General features: G+C 35.7%; 2 protein-coding genes across 10 annotated transcripts in view; one reads left to right on the forward strand and one right to left on the reverse strand.

Annotated features, from left to right (window-relative positions):
• On the forward strand, positions 1-13175 carry AKNAD1 (AKNA domain containing 1). Of its 8 annotated transcripts, none has more exons than XM_021293718.2 (16): positions 1-354; positions 699-1853; positions 2853-2982; positions 3080-3231; positions 3342-3401; positions 3865-3998; positions 4342-4477; positions 5139-5302; positions 5750-5840; positions 6425-6528; positions 7478-7563; positions 9035-9145; positions 9239-9349; positions 10240-10321; positions 11143-11287; positions 11927-13175. In XM_021293718.2, exons 2-16 carry the CDS (start codon positions 753-755, stop codon positions 12077-12079), a joined length of 2760 nt encoding a protein of 919 aa, XP_021149393.2. In that variant the 5' UTR covers positions 1-354; positions 699-752; the 3' UTR covers positions 12080-13175. The 8 variants fall into 8 exon arrangements, 7 of the variants coding, with proteins under 7 accessions (XP_021149393.2, XP_021149411.2, XP_021149395.2 ...); XM_021293736.2 differs by having other exon boundaries at positions 1056-1853; XM_021293720.2 differs by having other exon boundaries at positions 1-1853; positions 2853-2967.
• The window catches only part of STXBP3 (syntaxin binding protein 3), a 23860-nt gene continuing 19348 nt past the window's right edge, over positions 13062-17573 (reverse strand). For both annotated transcript variants that reach the window (XM_021293770.2, XM_013368611.3), the window contains exons 16-19: positions 17335-17433; positions 16375-16460; positions 15934-16082; positions 13062-13770 (exon numbers count right to left, since the gene is read on the reverse strand). In XM_021293770.2, the coding sequence (XP_021149445.2) occupies positions 13679-13770; positions 15934-16082; positions 16375-16460; positions 17335-17433 (426 nt within the window). In that variant the 3' untranslated portion in view covers positions 13062-13678. The remainder of the gene's footprint in view (positions 13771-15933; positions 16083-16374; positions 16461-17334; positions 17434-17573) is intronic.

Here is a 17573-nt window from a genome sequence, read left to right on the forward strand (position 1 = left end):
CAGAGGTGGCGCCGGGGGCGGGAGCTGCGGAACAGCTGCCGGAGGGGGCACAGCCGGCCCCGCGAGGAGCCGGACAGCGGAGCGCAGCCGGCGCGGTAACCGCAGCCGGGCCAGCGCCGCCGGGAGCGCTAATGAACCAGCAGAGGAGCACAAGCAGAACCGCGCTGACACGGAACGGGGACGGCGGAGAAGATAAAACGATGGACGGTGTGAAGCTGAGAAAACTCTGCATTACTTCGGTTTCATACTCGGTCGTTGCGTTTTACCCAAAGAAACGGGGAAAGAAATAAATTGAGAAAAGTTCGGTGATTTTTCTCTGGTGCAGAAGCTGAAGAAGCAGTTCATGGTGGTAAGGTAAAGTGTGAGAAACCATACTTCATTACTTTTTTTTTTTTAAACTGTGGTTGAATTCCAGTGCACTGTAGCCTCTATTTGAAGTGGTTTTGTCTGCCGTCCTAGAGCATGATTAACCAGCAAGGACAGGTACCTGGCACTAAGCTCAGTTCTCCTCTTCTGATGCTTTTGTCATTTCTCTCTCCTCCAGCAGTTAATCCAGAGTTTACACTAGTGTAAATATTAAAACATCTCTGTCAGGAGAGTGGTTCTAAAAACCTGTAATAGGTACAAGACATAAGTATTAATAGATCTTATTCTCAAATGTATGAGTAATAACTATTTTATACTTAAATACCTTACAGACTTTGGTCCATGCAACAATAAAAGCTCTACCCAAAAATCAGAGAAGCCATTATATGTGTGTTCTATGTAAACTGGGTAAAGAGACTGTGAAAAAGTGCCAACAGTCATACTGGATGAAAACCCAAACAAACAGCTCATTTTCAGATGAATTAGGCTGCATTACAGATGCAACTGGTGAGGAACAAGATGACTTACCTTATGATGGAGATGTAGGAATATCCTGTAAATACAATAATAATTTAGGTAATTTGAATGAGTGTACTTCCACAAAATATATTTCTGGTATTTTAAACTTATCCTGTTCTGAAGATAACAAAAACATAAAAGCTACAGCAAATTATGAAACTCATCTACAGCCTGAAGAATTCTCCAAGCACCACAGAGGTCCCACAGGAACAATGGCACATGCAGTTGCAAAGCCTGGGAGTGAAGCTTCCTTTATGAAGGAATTACCTGCTTGTGGTTTCAGTAAACCAGATACCAAAGAACATCCAGGTAACTCAAAAATGTCCAGTGTCCTTCTGCGTCATTTTTCTATGGAAGAGTTAATAAGCACCTGCCAGTTAATTGAATACGAGACAATACCCGAGACATCCTTTACTGAAAGTATCAATGACACCATGCACAAACCTGAGCCTTCAGAACACGTCAAATGCCCTTTAGCGCATGAACAATGGGCAACCAGCTTTGAAAAGCATCACTTAGAAAAGCACACGGAAGCAAACACTGGTGATAGAAATAAAAATTGGCTAAATGAAAATGGATGGGTTTCAAATAAGCCTATTTCTTCTACTGATAAGTGTGGGGGCAGACAAGAAAATTCACAGTTGATTAATGAGAATGAAGATAGACACATCTTCCCACACATGAAAGAAGAGAGGGACCTGTTTAAGAAAACAGTTTCATCTCACGAACTCAAATATTGCCAAGGTCAAGCTCACTATGGCCTTCCTGACTTCTCTGAAGTTAAAGTACAGAAAAGCAGTGACAATATTAATGCAGTTCCTGCAACTGAAAGAGCAAAATCCTCCTCTCTTTCGCTACATAAATCACTAGTTGTGAACAACATTCTAGAAAATAAGAACTATTCCAATTCTGCTGAAGTAGAGAATCAAGAAGAAATGAGCATTCCAGAACTGGTGCAACAGCTAAAGGTAATTAAGATGCTTTAAGAAATTCTTAAGACTTGGTAAAGTGGTTTCCCGTAAGAGCATATTCTGTGTCCAGTGAAATACAACATGGAGTTCATTCAGGCAGTCTATAGGTATCAGCAGGTGTCTCTCTTTAGTCAACAACTGCTTTCACAAACAAAATTTTATCAGTTTATCTGGAACTTTCATTACCAAATATTTAAGGATGCTTTTGAGTATTATTTGCAATTATAAAGCATCCTATCAAGTCAATCAAGAAATTCACTATAAATTGTTATATTTCGAGAATTATGTTAATGTTCAAATTCACCCAAAACACTTGTTTTTCTTAAAACTATATTTTTAGACTGTGCCTGTGTTTATGTTAAAGACATCTTTGCATTTTTCACATCTTAACGCGCTCCAACTATTTAAACTGGTGTTTACTGACAAGTCAATTCTTTTTAAAGGATTTGACAACAATATTTTTCCTATTATGGTTTCTTTTAAAGTTTGTTTGTAATTAGATAATTATCTCCCAATTTCATGTCCTGCTATGGAGTTCACTCACACAGCTATCCAGATACTCAATCCATTCCTAGATCTGTATCTTAGTAAATCATTCAAAATGGAACAAGTTTTAATAGTTTTTCCCCTCTTATTTCCTTGGCTGCAAACAAGATGCTGACACAGCATGACAACACCCAGAATCATAATGATCATTTGAGATTGAATCCTAAGGTAGATCTCTCAAAATACTCCCCAAAACTATTTTGTCACCTTCATATTGAATTTTCCATTGATACAAATGTTCTTTACATTTTTGAAACATAGAGTTTGAAGTATTTTTTATACAATGAGACACTATCTCTATACCAAACTATAAACACGTAAAATTATATGGGATCATTATAATAATCATTAATTTAGTAACTTGTCCTATGTATTTCGCATTATTTCTATTTTTGTATGTCCACAAGTGTTCTACACATTGTGTCTATATTCAAAGTTTCATTTTAACAGATACCTCCTCAGTCAGACTCTCCGAATGCCAGCATTGCCATTTACTCCGGACACACCGGGAAATCCTCTGAAGTCTTTACACTACATGCTCCTATCCCTACACAATCTACACATGGTTTGTCTAAAGCAAGTAAATAAAGTTACAGTAACTATGTAAATGACTATGTTATTTGATAGCACTTTTGGGCATACATTCCAACTGATTGTTCTTACCTTCTATCATATAGGCTTACAGTATGGAACAGCAGCATCAGCATTACCAGCAGCTGGTACACTAGAAACCAACTGTCTATATCCTTCTCATTTACTGCCAGAACTAACACTAGGAGAAAAGATGTCTCAAACACTACAGGATCAAACAGATCAACTGATAAAGAAAGTAAAGAGCTCTGTTTCAATATATACTTTGCACTGATGCTCGAATTCTGTATTAATTTGGCATATTTGTTTTTAAAATCCCAAATAAAAGCCTAACATTTTGTCTTGAAGGTGGAAGACTTCTCTAAGCACATGACCCAAGAGACATTCTTTGTACGAGACAACTATCTGGTAAATTTATTTATTTATTTTGAACTAATGGAAACGTACTTGAGATGGCTGTACACTCACAATTTTCTGGCAAGATGCTGCATGTTTTCCTCAAACAGACATTTAAAAATACCCTCTCAATCACAGACTGAAATAATGAGATTAAGAGGCAAAAATGAAGGTTTTCAGTAGACAACCAAATTCCTAAATCTGTTTTAAATATTACAACTCAAAACTATTAGTGAAGACTTTAAGTTGCCCTATAAGTTATGAATTTTGACATGTGGGATATCAGTTCAGAAGTCATGGCTTAATATTTTATGTGCACGCCAGCACAGTGCTGGGTGGACATAAAGATGCAGTCCTGTTCAGTTCAGAGCAGTAGAAAAAATCATTGCCAGCATCACCACAAATAGCATAAGTAGCTGTCACTACGGCTTACTAAATCATAATGACACTTACTATTGATTTCTTATTGATGAAGGCATTAAATCAATTGAAAAGATACCTCGCTGCCTTGGAAAGGAATTACTTAACAGCTAGAGAAGAGCACCATAACTTACAGCTGCAGAACTACAAGGACAAGTCTATCAACATTGGAGAGTTTGATCCTGAAAGGTTAGAAGGGCTAAGTAGTACATCAGTATATCTTAAATATTGAGTGTCTTACAACCATTACTTAATTTATCCATTAGAATTTTTCTGAAGTGAAAAGATTATCTTAATGTGATATGTGGTAAACCAGAAGTGATTTGACCAAAATTCATCTTAGGCTTGACATAGCCTAGTTATAATTAGAATAGCAAATTGATTAATTCAAGTTCTTACAAGTGACACTCTGAACTCAAATGATTTTTTTTTCATATAGGAAGTGTACTGCAGTGCCCAATATGGTTATCATACTAAGAAATAAAGTATCTTTATGCACATTGCACTAACTGTGTGTTACAATTGAGTTTAGAAAGGTGGAAGGGGAAATATTTAGACTTGGCATGCTGCTTGAAGACATCCAAGAACAAACTGATGACAGCAAAAACAACTTGTCATCTTTGCTTACTTCTGATGAGTCTGCCCATTCATCATATTCTCTTTGTGAGGTAACTCAGTGAGTTTTATTATTTGAAGATCACATTATCCTCTTTTACTGATGCAAGCCTCAAGAACCTCAGTGTGGTTGTACTGTTGTATGTTCGCCTCTAAGAGCACGATGCTTTTAGGTAGTATGTTATTTCAATGAAAGTGTTTTTTCCATAAAATTATAAAACTTCATAATATTTCATTAATTATAACAGAAACTTAAGTAAAAAAATATAGCTATGCTTAATATTCTTAATCCCAGCTTCAAAAGCATCTATTTCAGAATGAGAAAATATGAGCAACTACTTTGACAAAGCTGTCTTTGTTTTGCGGAATTCATCACTGCCACTTAGTTGGAAGAAACATCACTTGGTTTGTCCAAGATTCTTAAAATGCAGATTTACTAGAAGACCAAACATTATCGTGCTATAGAAAATTTAGTTTACTGCTAAGTATGGTAAAATTTTGTCCCAGATCATAAATGCACAAAAAAAATCATATGGCCTTCCACAAATCTACAGGTAAGTATCGTCAAATGTTTTCATAGTCAGCATTTTAGAAAACATTTTTCTCTGAATCCCAAATTAGAGACACTCAGAAAAGGCTGGCTGGTAGAAGTCATGTACTTGCAGTGCAGTGACCACATACTACCTGTGTCTATGCTGTGCTTACCTTGTACAGAGCTCAGTAGTCTCAAGCATTTCTGATCCTCCCAAAAGAAGAGCTGCCAAAACTCCATTTCTTCATGAGAACAACGAGAAGGGCAAGAGTCAGACAACTGATCCAATCCCACCGACAAATCAATTTGCTTTAGAAGGGGACAAGTGCAATCTTTGTCTTCACACGTAAGTGTAAACTTTCAAACAGCCATTGAAGTTTTTGTAAAAATTTACCTGAAATTATTTGCTGAATATAGAAAATCAGGATCTCTGGAATCTCTGGAAAAAAAAAAAAGGGGGAGTATTCTCATAGAATTCTGTATTCTCTGAAGCCAAAACACTACCATCAGTTTCACTAAGAGTTAAATCATACCTCTCTATATAAAATTCATTGCAACCACACAAATTCAGGATGTGAATGATTAGTCAAAAGCACCATGCCAGCAAAAAATTATTAGCCAATATTTCTGTGGTATTTTTAAATAAACAAGAAAAAAGAGAGATGCAGATACTTACATAATTAGCCACCAAAACTTTGTGAAACAACTCTAGAGACCATCTCTGCTCCCCTGTGTTAATCATCTCAATGAGATTAGAAAAATAAAATAAATGCTTTCCCCTTGACCAATTCAGGTTACAGAAGAGAGCTGAATCAACTTCCAGAAGAGAAACAGAGCCCCTGCAAAAAGGTCTGCTAGCAAACAAGCATTCTTCCAACATAATGGTATGAGATCTGTATCCATACTAACATTTTTCTTTTAAACTTAGATAACCTTATTCAGCTTTGAGATCACAGAACAATTTTCTCTTCAGTTTTTGCACAGCATGACAGCTCAAGTTTTGAGATACAGTAGCATATCATAACCTGGCTGAATGGCTTTCCAAAGGAGAAATTTAAGGAAACACTCTCAAACATTTTTGAGATTTGTAATAAAGTTTGCTTCTCTCAAGACTCAACTGCCTTTATTATTTGTTCAGCAAGCAAAAACCTACAAGCCATTGCTTGTCTACAAAAATATTTAATTTTAGGGCACTGAAAGAAATTAATATATGCTAATCCTTCTCAAAGCAACATGAAAACCTGTCTTGAATTCCAATTTCATAGACAAAAAAGTGCTTGTATTTTGTCCAGTCTGCTCTGCAGTTCGAATTTTAAATAGAGAAATCAAATTGCAGAGCTGATGGCAACTGAAAGTAACATAGATGTGATGTGCAACTGATGCCACTGTTCATGTTACCTGCTTCAATACGCACACAGTAATATAAACAGTTGTACATGTTTTTTTTTTTTTTGCCTTCTGGGTGCAGAGATTGCTTTCACCTGAGAAAAAATACACTGCTGAAGGTCTTGCATCCCATTGTCAGGGTGCATTAAGTCAAAAATTTAATGCTGATGAAGAAAGTATGAATGGGTAAGTGTATTTACGTATTCTGGCTAATCATAGACATGGTTTTCTACAGCTAATGCATGTACACTGATAGATCTCTACACTGGACTCTGCATGAAACACTGAATAATGTCTTTAATACATATAAAATGAGAGTATGATCTGTTTTCAAGTTTATCACCTGTTACTCACAAGAGGTGTGTAATATACCAGACTTCTGGAAAACTCCATCAATCTTATTAGAGAGGATCATATTCACATTACAAAGTAGCCCAGCTCAGTGGATCGCTGTAAGGTTTATGCTGCTTAAATGGCACAGAGTTATTCAGTAATGCATGTCAGCATCTTGAGTTGGGATGACTGCAAAGTGTACAGCTATAAAGAAATATTTGAAATTACCATTGTTGTGAACTGATCTGGTAGGCCTGGAAGGAGATCATATCGATGCACCTGCATATATTTCAAGTATAAGGGTCAATCTGTGAAGTTCCACTTACAGAAATGACAGAGTGGTAAAATAATTCCATGTGGATTATTCTAGAGTTTGAAATTTTGGCAAATTAAATCTCTGTGCAAAGCCAGATCTTGTTAGACATGCAGTATAGAATAAGATTGATCAATAATTTTGATGCAACATATGTGAACACATAAATACACAGGATTTCATACTACTTTGCCATTCAAAGATGTGATCATCAAGACTTCTACTTTTAAGCATGTTTAACAGGTCTGGTACGTCAGGGTACTTTTGTTAGAATGTGGCCTTTAACTAAAGGGGGCATTATTTTGCAAGTCACTAATATTTAATTTAAGCCTCTACTTGCCACCTTTTCAGATAATTTATACAGGTAGAGTCTTTTCTCCGAGTAAAACCGATTTCTTCTCAACTAAGACATGGTCAAACATTAATATAATATGTTAATAAGGATCACCATAAATGTATTAAGATACCATTCTGTTTTCATGCTCAAAGAAATAAAAATATCGAGGAAAGGAAGACTGGAACATGTTCACTGTTCATTCAGAGAAAACCAACTGATTTATCAGATACCAACCTGAGTAAGTAGTGATGGCAATACAAGGTCAGAACTGTGCTTATACATACTGTTGAATCCAGTTAAGAAATACACTCCTGTCACATCTCAGCAGCAAAAAAATTGGTAGTTATAACAGATGCTTAGCACAGCACAAGACTCTAAGAATAAAAAGGAGACCAAAGAGATACCAAGTTGAATTAACTTTGTATGTCTGAGTGACAGACCAAGAGGCAACAGAACTTCCAGATAGATATAAGCAAGTTTTAATTCTGGCTGTAGTCAAACAGTGAGATAGTTTTCCCTAGAGAGGCTGTGGCATCTCCATCCTTGGAGATACACGGAACTCAACTGGACAGGGGCCTAAGCAACTTCATCTAAATTGGTCCTGCTTCGAGAGGTCAGATGATCTCCAGAAGTCTTGTCCAATGTGAATTACTCTGTAATTCTAATTCACTTTTTTAGATAAGTTTCCAAGTATTACTAACATTTTCAGAAGCATAACAGTGGTGATTTTGCTTTTCCTCCTTATATGCATTTATTTCATGTCCTAGAAGCAGATTCCAAACTTTGTGACTGAAACATTTCAAATCAGTACTTCATATTTTTGGTTTTAACTTTCTTATTCTGCATGACAAAAAAAAAGAAAAAAAAAAAAAGAAAAAAGCTTTCCTAAATCTTTGATCCATTCATGATTGACAGAGACTGGAAATATTCTCCTTCCCTAGTCCAGCTCCTAATAATATAATTTCACCAAATCCATGCTAGAGCCCAAACAGGCTACTGTCAGCTATTTAAGTCATCCAAGACTCCAGCTCTTGGAGGTTCACTAAGAATCTGTCAGCATTTGTTTCTCTCCAGGCATCCCAATTCTATCTTTCCACTGCAGAATACTTTGAAGCTGGTAGCACCCAACAACTAAACAAGAATAGCATGACCTGTTCTAGATTCAGTTTTCAGTCTGAATACATAGCTTATTCTTACCTTTGGTCTACTTTTTGTTTTTGGCTTCTCTGTGATATCCTCTCACGTTTATATAATACACTGGGGCCGCTACTGTTAGTACCAGCGTGTGCAATAGCTAAAGCAGTGCCATGCTAGATCCTCCCAAAAATCTCTTGCCATGTACTCCTCTTAGGCTGCACTGTTTTCATAACACTTCAACTAGAAGGAATTTTAACCTTTAAAACAAGAACCTAAAGACATGAAGACAGATAGCTTAATTTTTATTTTTTTAAAGCAGTCCTGAGACTGGAAACAACCACCACCAAAAAATGTTATACATTTGAGGCTTAAAATCAGGGCTGAAAGCCAGTCTTCAAAGTTCAATCCCCACCTGTAAAACACACAGAAAAAACTACTTCTTCAAATCACAGTAATGTTCATGGCAGCAAAGGGCTCAGAAATTACGGTGCTGAAAGCCAAATAATTACCTAGGTACGTAGCCCAAAATTTCTAATATTTCAGACACATTTAATGTATTCTTGGGATTTCAGGCAGCGATTCAGAAGACATCTCAACCTATGATTGTTATGACGATTCACAAAGTAAGGAACTTGTGAACCGGGAGACTGAAAGTTACAAAACATTCAATACAAGATTCTGTGGTGAGAAAAAAGTTATAATCTTGCAAAAATATTAAAGTCCACATAAAATATTCTTGTTATCTCTTTTTCTAAACAACATGTCTTTGTTTTCAGAACTTAGATGCAGATGCCCTAGAGGAAGCAGAGATCAATTTAAATTTGGGAATTACAAAGAGTCTGCTCAGTCTTTTGCCCTATGTAGAAATAAAAGTTCTGCTTCAACCTGTAAGTATGATGTGTTACTGAAATAATTACCAATCACCGGCTAGAGTTCAAGGAGCAGAAAACTAAACTGCACAGATATCAGGCCAAATTTAATTTCGTATAAGCATTCAGTAGCACTGTAGCTAAAGAGTGGACATGTATAGATCTTGTAGAGCAAGATCAGCAAATCCAAGTTTTACATACCTCGCCAAGTTTAATTCCCACACACAAGAGCTCTAGCCTTCTATTCTTTATAAGAGGAGTCCCTTCCATATTTTATTGATGACAGGAATATTTTTTCCAGTGCCATATGGAAGAATATAAAAGCTGAATATTACTGTGCCAGCTATTGCAGTGGTATCTGTTACCTAATGTGGTATAAACATACTAAAGAAAATTCCAGCTCTACACTCAAATAGTTTAACATGCAGAATCATGGAAAGCCTCATTTTTAAAAAAACCTTTAAAAATGTTGAACATCAAGCTTTTAAAGTCATTTATCTCAGACTCCTCTCTCTATACTGTAAGAAGAGATTAAACACAGAAAAATATATATTCTCAACAGTGGGAAGTAGAAATTAGCTACTTCTCTATATAAACACTGTAAAACTATAAATGAAAGTCATATTCATATAATTATTAGGATTATGAGAGTCTGATTATTCTACACATTTCCCCTGCAGTCTTTCACTGTATGAAATGTAATATGAATCTTAATACCATTTGTCACAGAACTAAATTCAAACCTCAAAAAGTTTCTGTCCCAATCTGCCAAAAATCTTAAGCATATGAGTTTTATTATGCAGTGATAGTTGCTTTATTTTTTTATACTTATGCTAAATAGAGAAAATGTTAAATACACAGAAAATTACTTTTGGCTTTTGTTTTAAACATGGTCTCAATGACTCCAGCTTACTCACAGAAGAGAACCTCCACTCAAAAGGCTCAAAAAAATAAACAGCCACGTGAACTTATAAACAGATTTTCTGAAAGGTAAGCTGTAGCAACAGCACAACAAAAAATACCATTGTTGAATATTCAGCATGAAAACTCACTGGTATCATTAGCAGGAGGACAGTTTTATCTTCTGCAGTGCATGCTGCATATTAGCATTTTACTCAATAATTAAATGAAAACATTTACCCTAAAAGCAAGTGTAAGTAATTCTTGGAATACTTCTTCAGTCTTGGTAATTTAATGAAGAGTCAACATCTGACTTCTTTAGCTGACACATTTAGTAAAAAAAACAACAACAAAAAAATTAGTTAATCTTGCTTTTAAGATAATGTTCCCATACACAAATGCAAAAGCAGGTCTGTATTCTTTAAAATACATTTCTCTTTCCTACCAAATATTTCTAACAGTCCTACTTTTAACTGTTTATACTAAGTTACACTGGGAGTCTTAAAAGTTAGATGCATTCTTAACCACAGCACAGACTACAGTGAAACTCATCTGAGTTGTTACTATCATTTTTGACAGCATTCGTCAATAGCAGTAATTGCCTGGAAGTACAGCAGCTGCACTTGAGAATCAATGGCATAGATGATTATATGAGAGAAAGTAACAGCACCAAAAATGTGATGTTATGACTGATTTCCTTACTTTGCATCCAGGAGTGTTTTCTGTCTTACTGCAATACAGATGTGATACAAATTATGATGGACTGTGTTTTACAATTAAATGAAATATTCTACTCACTGTAAAATTAACTTGCAACTAAGCATGCTATCAAGGTATGTTTAATTCATAGTTTAAAAATTCTTATACTTACTAAGATTGTTTTTGTTTTACTCTATGTATCTAATCTTTAGGCAAAACTTTGAGACTGCCAAAACCTGCTATTCAAGCACATGTGATAGAATTATCCTTTCACCTCACTTACCCAGCAAGAAATCTGCCCAAAGCAAATCTGCAATCAACATCAGAAACAGAAATACCAATTATTTCGAAGCAAATGTAAGACTTTAGACTGAAAATCCAAAAGCACACAACTATCTCTGGCAGAGTACATCCCCACATCACAGCACTGTTGAACATCTCCATTCATAGCAAATTGACTATTAGAATCTAAACGTGTATAGTCCATTTGAGTATAAGACAGGAAGAGTTAAAAAAACCAAGTATGTTAACCTACATATTAGTATATTACTTCATGTGAGTATGTTACAGACTTTTATGCAACTCAGTCCCTGTATAAATGGTGAAAGGGACAGAAAAGGAACACTGGATCTAACCTCTGGAATTATGTTTCATATACTGAAACAAGTTATGTGACCCTAACCATACAAACCACCACCAAAAGCAGAAGAAAACCCCCATACAAACAAACATGCACCACATCAGGGCTGCTATTTTAGAAAGGTATAGATCTCCCTTAGTTTAAAGGATTACACAATCAAAGAGACATCAATAACAGATAGTTCCGACGTGGATCCTGAAGCAGTCTATCACATGCCTCAGAATTTTTACTTCTCAATATGTATTCAGAGTGAACATGCTACATAGAACTTCAATTAAACATCACTTTCTACTCTATATCTATTGTAAACATTTGCCTCCAGTATTAACAAGGCTATATTTTGTCATTCCAAACAGAGTTTAAGTGCTACTCTGGATCATGCCATACAGACGGCAAACAGTTTGAAGAAAGCTACTGAGCGAATGGTACAAGCAGTTTCAGAAGATCTAGCTAAAGTTAAAAGAAAACAGGTTAAATTATCCAGTTTCAAACGTGATGTTGTTTTGTGATATTTATAGTTAGAAACTATTATCCAGAAAAACATTATAGTTATTTCCACTAAAAATTTATTCTAAGTTTTGAAACACATGACATTTGATGAACCAGTCAAATTAAAAAGGTGTTGTTCCTATATTCTCATTGAAAATAAAGTCAGTATGTGTTATATACCTAATTCACGTAGGTGCATTTGAAAACTACATCCACTCTGCCTCATTATCCCTTGGGTCCTGCAACATTTTAGAGTTGTTATATGATGTCTTCACACTGCATTCCTCCCCAGTGTAGGGGGATTACTGGATGTTTTTCCACCTTCTGATTAACTTTGAATTAACTCACCTAGCAAAGATATTCTCTTAACCTACTAGTTAACCTGAGGGCAAAATTAAGGGAAAGACACAAAACCACCTTTCTGCAAAACAAAAAATGCATACAATTGGGAAAAATGTAAATAAAAAGTAATGAGCAATCTTTTTCACTATGACATCTCAGATTCTACATACAATCATTTCACTGCACATCAACACAACATCCCTTTAAAAGTTTAGAAAATTATTTAAATGTAAACTTAAGACAAATCTAAATATTACCAGTATTACAGAATTAATACAATTAATAATTTATTTGATCTCCTTCAACACAAATTTATATATTTCTTAGTATGTAACAACATAGAAGAAAACAGTTCATTCTCTTCAATGCATCAGGCTTTGGTATTTGGTTTGGATTTTGCTTTTCTTTTTTAAATTACCAAGCCATTTGAAAGATTCAGCTGCTTCCCTTCTTTTCCTTTCCTTTTCCCTGCTGCCACTCCCACAAAAAGAGAATTTACGGTCAAAAGTTTGGATCTTTTATCTCACAGGCAATTCAACTATAAAACAGATAGACTATGTAGACACAATCATAAGGAAGTTTGCAAAAAATTAAGTTATTTTAAACCTTTAGTAATAATCCCTGTATATACTTAAATACAAAGTGTACTTCAGTGCACAGTTGACAGCATTTCTCCAAAGTTATTTATTGAAATTATAACTGCTTAGTACTTCCGTGATTAACTTGCTACCTTAACCCACCACCATAAATAAAGCTTTTGATTTTTCACAATTACATATATTAAGAATTTCAAGTGAGTTATTTTACAGAAAATATTACAGTTTGAGACATTGCACTTGTGTTAAATACTTGTACCATAAACTCATATTTACAAAATTTTCTTCTGAAGCTTCTACTTAAGAACCTAGGCCCTTTTGAATTCAGTCATTTTTAGAAATAAACTGTTATAGAAAAATTTCACAGTTCTCAAAAACAATTCCAGTTTATGTATAATCACAATAACTCTTAGCATAATTTGTCAGGAATGAACATGGTCTTTTGAAAAGGCACTTAGAGTGTAACACCGTCTATACTAAATATAACCTAAGAAACACTCGTGTTGATTTTTTTCTTCTCTCTGCCTTCTACTCCCCAAACAAAGCAGCAAATTTGAATTATAAAGTGACATTCCACTAGTCACAACCATGTACTGTTCTAGTACAGTATTTCAAAAAGTCAATTCCATAAGAATATGTACATACTACTTGTCTTCTAATGCATCACAAACATCACCATATCTACTCATCCTTAATGCAGACCAAGTCCTTTGGTTTACTAAGGCTCTTTATTTCATCCAGTAGTCTTTTAGGTGTCAAAATATGAGTAGAACCTGAAAAATATAAAAGAATATAAGTATTAACTGTTAGCAGTCTGAAATCCTGACTTTTACACATTCTCTCTCAAAAAAGTAGTCACATGCCGGTGTTTTTTACTGTACCTAGAAAACAAAAAAGTACAACAGTTCCAAGTTGTTTTCACACGTTATCATGAAAAGTGTCATCATGTAAGTGTCACCATTAGGTAGGCAATGTCCCTCTTCCACCCACTGAGCCATCCAGACTATGACCCTTACTTTGGATTCAAGTTCCAAGTCCCTGCTCTGCCCGGTTTCAAACACAGGCTGGAACCAGGGCCACTCTCACTACCCAACTGTCCCAGCCTGCAAGAAATCTGCCCGTTACGAGCAAGGGGGAGTTAGTGACAGGCTTTATCCTAGAATCAAGAAACCATCTCAAAGATTATCACAAACAGTATTTTTCCACACAAAGATCAGTTACAGAAAATTGGCTTTTCCTGAACAACATTTCCTTGAAAACATTTGCAACAAATTCCAACTCTGGAGCAGCCAAAAAAAAAATCCTGATTATTCTTCAGTAGTGCACAACTACCACTCTTCTCATAGAGAGCGATTATAACTTCTGCCATGAACAGTTACACTACACTTATGAAGGGAACTCTTAACTGTTTAAGATGAGGGCTGTCTTGAACCTTAAGTTTCAGTAGGGCTAATTTGAATGGGCTAACATTCCTCACGTTCTGAGTCATCAATACAAGAAGGTTCTCATCTTGCTTTACACAACATGGAAATTTGGCAGTTATCTTCCCTCAGAAATCAGGATTACAAGCAAACTACAAGAATCATCTCTAAACACAAGGGAAGACAGTGCTGCAGTTAGTGCCAGGTGCTACAGTGAAAGAGTGACCTGAACAAACCAGAGTTTTGTAAACAAATTTCAGATGAAAAAAACAGTCTTGTTAAGCTACATTCCTGTTGTCCTGGTCTTTCCGATGCAACTCAAAACTAGGACCAGCATTAGGCCTACCTCAACCACCACCAACTAACCCAGCAAACAAAAAATAAAGAAAAAAAAAACACCACCACACACAAACACGCCTACAACATGACCCACTGTTTTGGAGGTAACAGACTCTAGACCTCAGCATCAAGGCTGTAATTGCTTTAAGGAATAATATTTATTTATTTATTAAAAATCATGGTAGATAAATTTAATCCTTTTTGAAACTCAAGACTAAATATAATCACCAGACATAGGCATCAAAAGCAATTTAGGATGCTTTAGATGAACTGGCACCCAGACGCCAGGTGCCACTGCAGATGGATACAAGTCTCTGGTACAGTTCTACATCCAGAAGGTCTGTTTTGAGATATCATATATGCAAATGTTTTAGCACCTAAGTTTAAACAGCATGACAGAAAATGACTTTTGGAAGCACAGCAGCTGATGGAACAAACATCCTTGCTGCCTCTGAAGTACTAAATGAGAGAATTACTGACCCAGCTAGTAATTTATGCATGTACTGCTACATCTTAAAGAGATTAGGAAGATTATTCCAGTTTCCAGGGCAAAAGCCCTGGTGGTGTGGTTTGTATAAAGTGTCTAAAGAAATCACAACAAAATGATGTTGCAGAGTCAACTGAGCTACACTGACAGTCTTTCGGAGTTGTTTTGTTTGGGGTTTTGTTCAGTTGGTTTTGTTTGAGTTTTGTTTGGGTTTCAATTTTATTTTTTAAGAAAACACTTCTCTTCCTCCCAAAGCACAGAATTTCACATTAGTCTGCCAGCTTTCCTACTACTTCCAGAAGCAATGAGAGTAATAAGCATACCTGAAGGTAAAGCACTGGCAGATACAGAAGTTTGTGACAAAATTGTAAGCAAGGAAATTCCAGGTCTGTTTAAATCCTTTTTGCTCTACATCAGGCTACTTGAATAATATATTTCTCTGATGTAATTCATGATGATTCTTTTGTAGAGCATAACTGTATTTATTGACCTTAATATCTTGTTGAAAAAAGTCCCAAACATCAAGCTACCTACATTAACTGAAAATATACTTTTAAGTGCACAGTTAAGAAAAAAAATATATTGGCTATAATACTAGTTTACTGAACCAACTTGGGGAATTTAAGACAAAATATCCTTACATTTTCCAGAAACACATGTAGTAAAACCTTTTCCCAAAAGCAGCTTACCAATAACAACCTCACAGGACTTGTAGGCTTCAGAAACTTCATAAGCACTGCGCATCTCAGAATACGTAATTCCTCCAATCACAAATATAATCAGTCTTGCACTACTCTTCCGCGCCTCTTTATAACTAGCTCTGGGCTTCTGGCGGGCACTGCGAAAGATTTCATAAGATGGCAGTTACACACCTTTACTGATTAATTTTGGTAAAAACTATACACTTAAGCAGTAACAATTTCTGTCACGCAGTTCATGGTTTTATTATCATTTCAGTAAAAAAGTGTAGACAAATTAATCATTAAAAGAATTTTAACAAAAACAAGTTAGCACACTACTCAAACTATTCAATTATCACAAAGGGGAAAATAAATACAAAGCAAAGACCTTGCTGCACACACAGCTCACACACAAAGGATAATTATGTTTCAAGAAATTTAACCATTTACCTTACTGCTCCTGATCCATTCCAGGTAGGAGGACACTGGGAGCTGTAAGGCCAGTCTTTTGAATCTAGTTTGTTTTCTATAGCATCCTGAGGGGCAGAACAAAGACCCACTTTAAACATCCATGTAGACCTAAAACCCATCAAGTTTGACTTTCAGTAAGGAAATCTAACTGGAATTTAATGGCAGCACATACAATTTCTTAGATCACCATAAACAGCGTCTTGTGAACAACACCCCTACGTAACAAAATGCTAAGCAACATAACACTGGAAGTTATTACAGGGCTTTTGTATATCACAACAATTGGGAATATACGTATGCTTTCTTCATAAACATAGTATGGATTTAAATGTTCAGATTTCACTAGTAGCTTATCTCTAACTACCCTAACATATTTCATTTCTCTATAGCAGTATATGAGAAGAGTTAGGGTTCCCTGAAGCACAAATGAATGTGTTAAAGTCACCAACAATCTATGAATGGCAGCACCAGGTAAGACTAAAGGTCCAGTGAACTCACTGTTCCATCTGACAGTCACTAACTGATGCTTAGGATGAGGTGTAAGAACAAAGCAACTACACTTCTAGCAAGAAACATTTTTCCAGCCTCCACTAATCTACAGTTCAGATCTGAACTGCAGTTTAAAGACCCACTAGAGAAAAAAAAAAAATAAAGGCAGATTGTTAAATTACACTGAACACTGCCAATCACAGGACAAGCTATTTAAAAAGACTTTTTGCTTCACTTGCTTCACCTTCAAAATAACCTCTGATAAGGAGGTTCACTAACACACAGCAGTCTAATGTTCAATATTACAGACAAGCTAAAAGTGACTGCTTTGCTCAGCAGATGCATTTAACAATGGTAACTCAAGATACTGTGGAATTTCAATATATACAACTGCTCACTAGAGTAAATTTCTGCACTGCACTCATGAATTAACTAGTTGGTCAAATTTACCTCCATAACATCTTTGATAACAGGTGTCCACCTAGAAAGCTGAAAAGTTTCTTCTGAAGAACGGTCCCTTCTCGGGTGTTTATTCTGCTGTACAGCAAACTGAAAAGATTTGCAAGAGACAGTTGTATTATACAACGTATTTGGATTTTTGAAACAAACACCCAGTTAATAGCAGGTGGGAGGGATCAGCAGAAAATTGTAAAGAAATATTTATTTATTATAACAATAATAACCACAAA

This window comes from Columba livia, chromosome 8 (assembly GCF_036013475.1).
Source record: "Columba livia isolate bColLiv1 breed racing homer chromosome 8, bColLiv1.pat.W.v2, whole genome shotgun sequence".
In the NCBI taxonomy this organism is placed as follows: Eukaryota; Metazoa; Chordata; class Aves; order Columbiformes; family Columbidae; genus Columba; species Columba livia.